Genomic DNA, 10098 nt, shown 5'->3' with positions numbered 1-10098 from the left:
GAGAAAAGGAAAAAGTTGAATTGAAGAGAGAAGGTGAAGATGAAGTATAAGTTTAATGAAAGACTTACAGAAAGATTTAAAAGATTAATAAATGCAATAAAACATGTGGTACTTGGGTTAGAGGATAAGCTACAGAAATGTAATGGGATAGGAACATGTGCCGTTTCTGGTTAGAGTTTTTGAATACTTATAGATTTATATTAGTATTTGATTTATTAATTTGATTTTGACAAACTACTAATACATAACATTTGATTACAAAGGTTTAGAGAACCCCATTAAGAACATGTTTGAAGTTGTAGTTGATTTTATCAAGTTACATATTATTTTGGTAACGAGGTACAAAATTGTAGTATCAATAGATACTAATGTGAAAAATGTTTTGAGTTTTAGTTGGTTTTACTACTCTTTGTAATATTATCTTTGATATTTTATAAGTAACATGAATATAATATATATGTATCATAAACTACTAATAAAAACATTATAATTGTATCCTAAACTATCGTATCTTATCACTTCATGGTTAAAACACTATTGATGTTCTGGACAATTCCCTTAATAATAGGTTCAAACAAATTTATCTAAACGACAAAAAACTAGATCATTCAGCGCATACCTTATTGAAAACCTACGTTATGTCATAATTCAGATAAAATTTATTACGTACATATATATTTACTTTAAAGTTAGTTTAAAATTTCATTACGAATGAACAATTTCAAACGTGTTAAATTTTTTGTAGATATAAAGACCATATACCTACATCTCTTATTATATGATTGGTCCAAAAGTATTTATTGATTAAATGTATAATTCAATACTTAAAATAAACACTACAATTCACATATGCTAGTAGATACAAAATATTCTAGTAACCTCAACGTATTAGTTGATATTCATACTTCATACAATTATAATTTATAAATTTATACATTAATAATTTAAAAAATAAATCTCTCCAATCCCATGTTTTTACTTACAAGAAACCTATGAATTGATTGTACATATTCTTCGTATGCGACGTTCCTGGCTGATCCAAAAATAGTTATTTATTTAGTAACTATAACCATCGCTTAATAAAATCATATCATTTTAACTAGAATATGTACGGATTTGTAATTGATCGCTTATTATTATTATTATTATTATTATAAAAATACATACTTGTGTTACATTACAAATGAATCCTATTCAGATGTTACATTAGTAAAAAAACAACTTATAAATACATATGCATGACATAACATATCTCAATATATAATGATAATACTGAATTAACACAAATAATACTAATAATATATCATAATTAATACAAACAATGAACCAAAGAAATCTCTATACAATTGAAGTTATTTTTGTCCATCATCACTGTCGGAATTCGATTAATCATCACTACATGGATCGAAGTTGTTTGGTCTTTGAATATATGGTGGAATACACCAAGGATCACCCATAGAGTGCCTCCAATGGGTATAGCCCTTCCCTATTTCCTGTTACTAATTAAGAAAGTTATTAAATTAAAGTTTTTCTCTTACAAATATACGGTTACTAATTAATATACTAACCTAATGAATTAAAATGGGGTGTGGTGGTGGTTGGGGGGCTTAATAATAATAATAATAAAATATATAATAATAATAATAATAATAATAATAATAATAATAATAATAATAATAGAATAAGAAGAAAAAGAAATAACATCCCACAACAACAACTACTATAAGAAAAACAATAAAAATGTGGCATGCCTTTCCTTTAATTTATGAGATCATAATAAGCTTACAACTTTGATCTAAGTTGATTAATGAGGGCTCAAGTTAAACACTATTTTCAAGAGAAAGAGAGTATAACTGTCTTTCATTATTATACGTAAGATATGTCGTATATATATACAAATGAAGACTATTTAGTTAAATTTTTTTATAAAGAATGAAATACAATCCATTGATTAATTTTTCAAAGGAACTTATCATATCTTGATGCTAGTCTAGTAAGCATTTGAGAAGAAATAATACATTTATTATGATTTTATACTATGTAACATAGAAAGTTTCTTTGGCAAGTAAATTAACATTTTTTAATTGTTTGAAGGTGATACAACAACAAGATTTATAGTGTTTTTTTTTTATTTTTTATTTATTTATTATTATTATTATTTTGCACGTGTACGACACTATGAAATCTTACACTAAATGATTATCTCAATTGCTAAAAACTTATTATTGCTAAGATTTTCCATTTTGTTTATAACTAAATTCATGAATCAGCATTTCCTGTTACTAATTAAGAAAGTTATTAAATTAAAGTTTTTCTCTTACAAATATACGGTTACTAATTAATATACTAACGTAATGAACCAAAATGGGGTGTGGTGGGGGGGGGGGGGCTTAATAATAATAATAAGAAGAAGAAAAACAATAACATCGTGACCTTCCTTTGCTTTATGAGCTCATAAAAAACTTACAACTGACTTTGATCTAAGTTGATTAATAAGGGCTCAAGTTAAACAATTTTTTTTTTTAAAAAAAGATATTATAGTACTGATAACCTCTTTACCGTCTTTCAGTATTTTATATAAGATATGTTGCATATCAATAAGGACTATTTACAAATGAAGGCATTTCAATCAAATTTTTTATATGTAGAATGAAATACAAGCCAATGATTATTTTTTCAGGGGACCTTATCAAATCGTGATGCTAGTCTATTAAGGATTTGAGAAGAAATAATACATTTATTACAATTTGATACTCGGTAACATAGCAAGTTCCTTTGACAAGTATACACTTTTTAACTGTTTGAAAGTGATCCGTCAACAAATTTATAGTATTTACTTCATTATTTTGAATTGGCGTATGACATTTTTCACAGTAAATGATTATTTCAATTGCTAAAAAATCATCATTGCTAAATTATCCATATTCTTTACTTGATAGGGCGGCCTTTTTTCCTCAAAATGTGAATGTATTTTAAAGAAATACAATTATACATGATCAACGCCACTTTAAAATTATAAATACTTTTTTTGTAACCTTTGGTAGTTATAATTACCAAAAAAATAATTACACAAGATCACTATAAAGGTAATAACAAAAAAAAAAAATAAAAGGGAGAAACAAAGCTTTCAAATAATCACGTAACTCAGAATCGATATGTTCTCACCAAATATACTTTCCTATGTTACTAAAAATCATAGTATGAATTGTTGTATCGTTTTCAGATTTTTACGTACCAAATATAGTTTCTTGAGTTACTAAAAAAATATCTAATAACATTGTTCGAATATTTTGGGGGTTTTCCGCCATTGTCGTCGACGACCTAAGCTTATTTTGAACCATTGCTGTTGTCGGCCTTCAAATCTCTTAATTATCTATTAATCAATATGTACTCGGTTACTTGTGTGCCTTTAACAATTATAGTATTCCAACAAAAAATCCAAATCCGTTTGAAATCGATAGGAAGAGAAGACTCATTTCACTAATTCAATTGAAAATGGGTATATTCTGCAAACATACCCATTTACGAATTAGATACGATTAATGGAGGAAGAATAAGTCAATTACACAATATACTCTGCAAATAATACATACATGTTTACATAATTAACTAGAATAAATCCAATTTGAAAACCCCCAAATCGAAAATTCCGAAACCTAATTAACTCGAATTTTCTCAATATTCTTAGGTAAACAACGATTATTTTGTTCAATTAAACCGAATAATCTTTGCGGTGGATGTAAATTTAAGCAATTCGCCATATACTAAAGCAGCTTCAAGGTTTTTTTGTTCATCTTCCATCGATATCCATCGTTGCCCATTTCGTCCTTTCCTTTCTCCTCTTCGTTGTTCATGTTGCAGAAATGATTTTTTATTTTTTTTATTTTTTAAATTAAATTAATTGCATGGGAAATGACAATTAATTTAAATTTCAAATATATGAATTTTCATTCAAATTTGAATGAAAATTGAAAATAAGTAGATGTTGGGGCCCATTCAAAAAACCAATGAAATGCTGCCAGCTTTGAATATATGTGGGAGCCACATACATTAAATGTATGTGTAGCTTTTACCTCAAACCAACTATGAATGAGTGCACCTAAATGTCATGACATAATTTGCAACTCAAATTAGAGCAATGTAATTAAAGGTCAGAATTAGTATAAGGAATATTAATTATGAATTGAATCCCCCAGCTAACATACAACTATGTAGGTATAGTAATATTTTTATTTTATTTTTTTATTTTTTTGTTTAAAACTTTTATGTTGATTTAACCTCTATATGCCCATATCAAATTAGGACTTATAATTAAATCACTGACCATATCGCAAAAAGTAAACTCAATGGCTAGCTTCACCCTTTTCATTTTAGTCAAGTGTAACACTTTACTTGGAATCTCACTGTCAATTTTAAGGATTTAAAAATAACGCAATTTGAGAAATTAAATAAAAAATGACTAAATTTGAGCAGACAATATATGATCCTTATTCCATAACAAAGGTAGACAAAAAAACGCAAGAACAAAGATCCTCTTATATAATTTACTCCAACATAACAACAATCCATTGAAGGAGAACATTTTCAAATTTGGACTAGATTCCATAATCTTTCTTGATGGGTGATTATTAATTTCAATAGTGACCTTTTTCTCCTCCATGCATCTACTTGCTCTTTTTTTTTTTTTTTTTTTTTTTTTTTTTGACAGAACATCTACTTGCTCTTTTGGTCATACTTACTTAATTAATAATGAATTATGGTTAATAAAATTAGACTTTTAATAAGTTGCGCACACAATTAATCACATGACGCAAATGCTTTTGGACTAGCATCACCAAACTACTTGAATTGTGATGCAATATGTGGTATCTTCTTTCCACAAATAGAAAACAAAAAAAAAAAAAAAATATTTTTGATTGATTGATTTATAGGGTGTATTTAGCATAACTTCCACTCCATTTCATTTTACTTTTCCACCTCATGCTTTGTGTGCTTAATTACCTCATTTTTGAAACGATTTTTAACAACTCAAGTCATGTTGTGGTATGGGTTTGTCTGCATCCAATGAATCTATTTGTGCAAATATGTAGATGACCTTGAGTATTCATAGACGTGTATACAGTATTCTTGTATTAAATGAAATATATTTACGTGTGATTTTGTTAAATTTGTATTATTTTGATATTTAAGTTTAAAATAAATTTCAAACTAATATATATAATCCATGTTTGTCAGTTTCTTCTTTTTTATTATAGGTGTATAGATCTATAAAAAGCCAATTAACGATGTAGATGGGATCCAATCTCATTCCAATGTTTTATTTACTATCACTACACATCTTACCTTTAAAGTTGTGTCTACCCACTGGATCGTCTATCTAATTGTATGATTGTCGATCTTTATAAAGAACAATTGTACCCTAGTACATTTTCTGCCCCTTTGACTTGAAATTACTATTCCCTCTTTTTCTTTTCTACAGATACATTTCTATTTTGGACATTTTCCGGCTTTGGTTACAAATTCTAATTACTCCATATAATTTTACACTTACCTTCATATTTATTTATATTTAATGCAACTAGCTATTCTATTTTGTACTAAAATATTCATATAATAACAAATCATCTATTCTCATTTACTAAAATATTTATCTATTCCCATTTACAAAATATTTGTACACTCTTAAAACATAAACTCATAGGCCATTTACCTACGCCGAAAGTATTTTTCTTAATACTTGTGAAAAAACCCAAACGTAAGCATAGAAAAGAAACGGATCGGAGAGAGTACCAATAAAATGTATGGCGTGAATTCAGGAGGAAAACTTGAGAATCTTTGTGCTAATTATTAATTAATTTGGTACTTTATGATCTACTGTAATCTAGAAAGATTAAATCAACGTTAATCGTGCAGATTATATTAATGCATAAACTCAACAGTGACTAAACATTAGCATACACGATTTTCAAAGTTGTACATGAGCCTTTCTTTAAGCTTAAAGTTGCGGTATTTTTGGACCTACGCTGAATTTCATACTTTTGCATCATTGACTATTCTAGTGCTAGTAAATTAAAGGTGCCACATAAATACTAATTAAGGTTTAATTGTTTAACCAATGTATGATAGTACTTAAGTTCATTTTAAGAGAATATGCTTGAAGACTTGAAGACTAGTCTATTTGTTTTGATATTTTTGATCCCACTTAAAGATGATCTATGTAATATAGCTTTAAAGTTAACTAGCTAAAGGTTTTCTTTTGAAAACATAAAGTAATGCATTGCAAGTAGTTGTATATTATTTATCATAATACTATAATGACATGCACACATATATAATATTGGCTTACATGTTTTTCTTTATTATACATATTGATTCCATTGTAAGTATCTAATAAATTAAATTTAGGGAATAATTGTCTATTAGGAATGAAAATGACATAATTATGTTTTTTAATTTGTTATTGAATGAAACAAGTAGGGAGAATGATTAACATATAAGACCGATGAGATATTTCACCCATCTCCTCATCTATTAGCCCGGTTTTATGATGAAACCCTATTGATCATATATATTATCAAACTCTCTTTCAAAATGCAATCGGCTTGTGTATTAAACAAAGAAGGGTTCATCCACTGATTTGATCGAAGAATGTAAGATAGAAAATTCCATAACGGTTCAACATCAGAATTTTAAGCATGTCTATATATTGTTGAATATTTGTCCATCAATTTTGTTGAAGTTTCATTTTCTTATTTATGGACAATATCATGTCCTTTGCACTTAAATAGTTTTATTTCTCTAAATCTTAGCTTCTTAACAACTTTCTCTTTTAGATCACTTGAACAACTATCATTATTGCTTGAAAAAAATGACAAAATAAATAGAGATTGTACAAAATTCAGATATTTAACCAAGATGTTTAAGTAACACATCGAACAAAGGACAAATTTCAAATTAGTCATCCATCTCAAAAATACACTTTAAAATTAAAAAAACATAATGATGAATTATTTTGTTGGTGAAATCCTTAATATGTTCTCTTTTTTGCCCTTTTTTGTGGCTAAAATATTTGATTACATGAAAGTTACACCTAAATGAAACACGTACATAACTTTGTTGAGCCACCAAATGTATAAGATACATTGAAAATAGCAGCCATGCATATCGAAAGCTTACAAATTAAAGCTTAATTAACAAATAATTTGAATGAGCTTATATTAGTTAAATACTAACTACCATATTAATTGGTGAGAATTTCTCTAGGTAATCAACATGAAAGCGATCATTAGAATGTTGAAACTTTAGGGATAAATACAAGTTAATCTCTGAGATATACAAAATTTGTTTATCACATGTCAATTTTGTAAATAAATCAACAACTTTTTCAATAAAAGCGGATCCTACAGTGATGATAACTAGATAAATTTGTTGATTTATTTACCAAAATGTCATGGGATAAACAAATTTTGTTTATCTCATAAATTAACTGGGACTTCCTCAAAGTTTAGTCAAGTAATAAAACAAAAATAAATTACCAAACTTTGATAAAGAGAATTTAGTATTGTTTAGAGTAAGATTTATTTCACTTTATAATTTTCATAAGACTGTCAACAAACAATTAATTCATGTACTAAAAAATGAAAAGTAAATCAAAGATAATTGGGGGGCAATGATAATTTCAATTGAAGTAAGAAGTGCTTGGTACAAGTACAATAAAGTCTACATAAAATAATTATATTTACTACTAAAATGAAATTTATCTTCCCCCTATAACTTGTTGCAATGAAATTATTAACCTAGTTAGAGAAATACATGGAAAATTAAATAACAAAAGTACATTGAAATACTCCCATAAAATCTAGAAACATCATAAAATATACATCAAATAAATAATTTTAGCCTTCCTATATTTTCTCCTCCATTTTTTTCCAAACACATCCATGTCACCTTTTGTTTAATTTCCTTTTATTGCTCCCTTTAAATTCCATTTGCGATTAATGGACCCACCAACATTTTTTATGCATCATCTTTCATCAACATAGCATATAAAGTGTGGACACCCAAGATACTTAGCATGCACCTTCTCCACGTGGCGCATTGCCATTGGTCGCTTTCCCATTAATTTCCTTAACAATATTGTTATCACCCTCATTATTATTGTTGTTGTTCACCTCAACCATCTCCTCTACAATAACTTCAATAGCTTCAGCTGGCCTATTTTGTTGCTCATTTTGCTCAATTTTCTCAACTTTTCCAAGCTTTATATCAACAGCTAACTCTTGAAGTTGCATGATATCTGTTTCTTTTATCATGAGATCTCCATTGTTGTTGTTTAGCTTTTTCTTTGAATCCTTGTATATGATGTATAGTATCATTTGTACAATCCCAAAGGCAAACCCAAGGATGTTCGGCAGCTGCAATCGATAACAACATTTCAAATAAACATCAGTTGTCATGTTACTAGTTCAAATTATATAATATATTTTATATATATATATATATATATATATATATATATATATATATATATATATATATATATATATGATAATTAATTCTAGATGTTAAGAGTACTAAAACGGGAAAATATCATTAGATGGGATAAAGTTACTTACAGCAATGTAGAAGTCCTTAATGAGTAATCCATAAAAGAACCACATAATCGCACAAAGTGTGAGGGAAAATGATAGCCAAAATGGCATGAATTCTACACTCTTTGTCTTTATCACCATTCTCTGCAATTATTGCCATCAAAAGAAACATTATCAATCAATATTCAATAATCATGCATGCCTTAGATTTTTTTTCTTTTTCTTTTTTTTTTCGGTAGTGAATAAAAATTACGTACCATAACACTAAGAGGAGCAGCAAAGACACAAACGGAGAAGATGCCACAGATCCATCCAACAACGCTTTCACGCATACCGCCTTTTGACAACATGTTGTGCTCATCCAATCCATGAACAAACACCATGGTTGTAAGCACTATAAGCCCAAAAAACCCTACATTGAATAGCCCCAACAACTTGAATGTGTACACCTATACAAAATAAACCATTCATTAGAAAATGTTACAATATTTGTAACTCGTGATATATATAATATATTCCATTTGTCTCTAAAAATTCATTCTGTTACAGAACTTTCAGACACGGAGGCAGTATTTCATATGAATAAGGTCGAGAATGAATTTGTGTAAGTACCTTAGCTTTTTTAGGAGCGTAAATGAGGTAGATAATGAGATAGGAGCCTTCAATAGCACAACCAATGGTGTTGATAGTAATGATCATAAAACCATTCTTTTCCTTAATGAAGGCATAGTACAACAATAGCATAGCACTAAATAGTGCAACTGAATAAGGTATGGATTGAAACCCTAGTGTTGATTTCTTCTTGAATATCCTCCAAAATGTTGGCCTATATATACCCAAAAAAAACAAATAACATTAATCAAATATAATAAATAAACCAAGTTATATATAGTACAACATATATACAAATAAACATTATACTACTCCTTCCGTCTAGATTCATTTGTTACACTGTAGTCAGTTCTGACAATGATCGATTACAGTGTGAATCAACGTGACTATTAATTCTCGACAGAGTGAGTTGAGAGACGGGAGAACTTACAATGGAGCCAAGTAGACCCCAAAGGAAACAATGTTTCCAAGGATGCCAAAAAGAACGGTTAATTCATGGAGTTGAGCAGCTGAGAATGCCATTTTAATAAGCTCAACCTTAGCTCCTTTTCTATTAATGTGATTAGGGAATAATAATTGTAATTAAGAAGAGGAGCTAAGGAGAGAAAAACTAGCTTAATAAGCTAGAGAGAGAAAGATCTAGAGAGAGAAAAGAGCTTATTATGGCAACTGCGGCAAGAAAGAGTATGGAAGCCTTGGTATTTATAGGAAGAATGACAAACGTATTGATGGCGTGTAAAAGAGAGAAAATGGAGAAATGTTTTTTTCTTTTCTTTTTTTAATAATTGAATTTATTTAGTTATTAATACTTTAAAGCAATTTTTATTTTGTTGTATAGTAATGCAAAACAGCTCAACTAGCATGCATTAGCAATTAGCATTACATGGTAATTATT

General features: G+C 28.2%; 1 protein-coding gene across 1 annotated transcript; it reads right to left on the bottom strand.

Moving 5' to 3' along the window:
- Positions 1-7669: 7669 nt before the first annotated feature.
- On the bottom strand, positions 7670-9861 carry LOC145572179 (bidirectional sugar transporter SWEET9-like). Its single transcript, XM_081631193.1, has 5 exons — positions 9634-9861; positions 9204-9417; positions 8849-9040; positions 8616-8735; positions 7670-8414 (listed from the first exon to the last, which is right to left on the bottom strand). The coding sequence occupies exons 1-5, from the start codon at positions 9723-9725 to the stop codon at positions 8070-8072; spliced, it is 963 nt and encodes a 320-aa protein (XP_081487319.1). The 5' UTR covers positions 9726-9861; the 3' UTR covers positions 7670-8069.
- Positions 9862-10098: the final 237 nt, after the last annotated feature.

The sequence above is a fragment of the Chenopodium album genome, chromosome 12 (genome assembly GCF_948465745.1).
Source record: "Chenopodium album chromosome 12, dcCheAlbu1.1, whole genome shotgun sequence".
Taxonomy (NCBI): domain Eukaryota; kingdom Viridiplantae; phylum Streptophyta; class Magnoliopsida; order Caryophyllales; family Amaranthaceae; genus Chenopodium; species Chenopodium album.
This window is presented reverse-complemented; position numbering and strand designations above follow the sequence as displayed.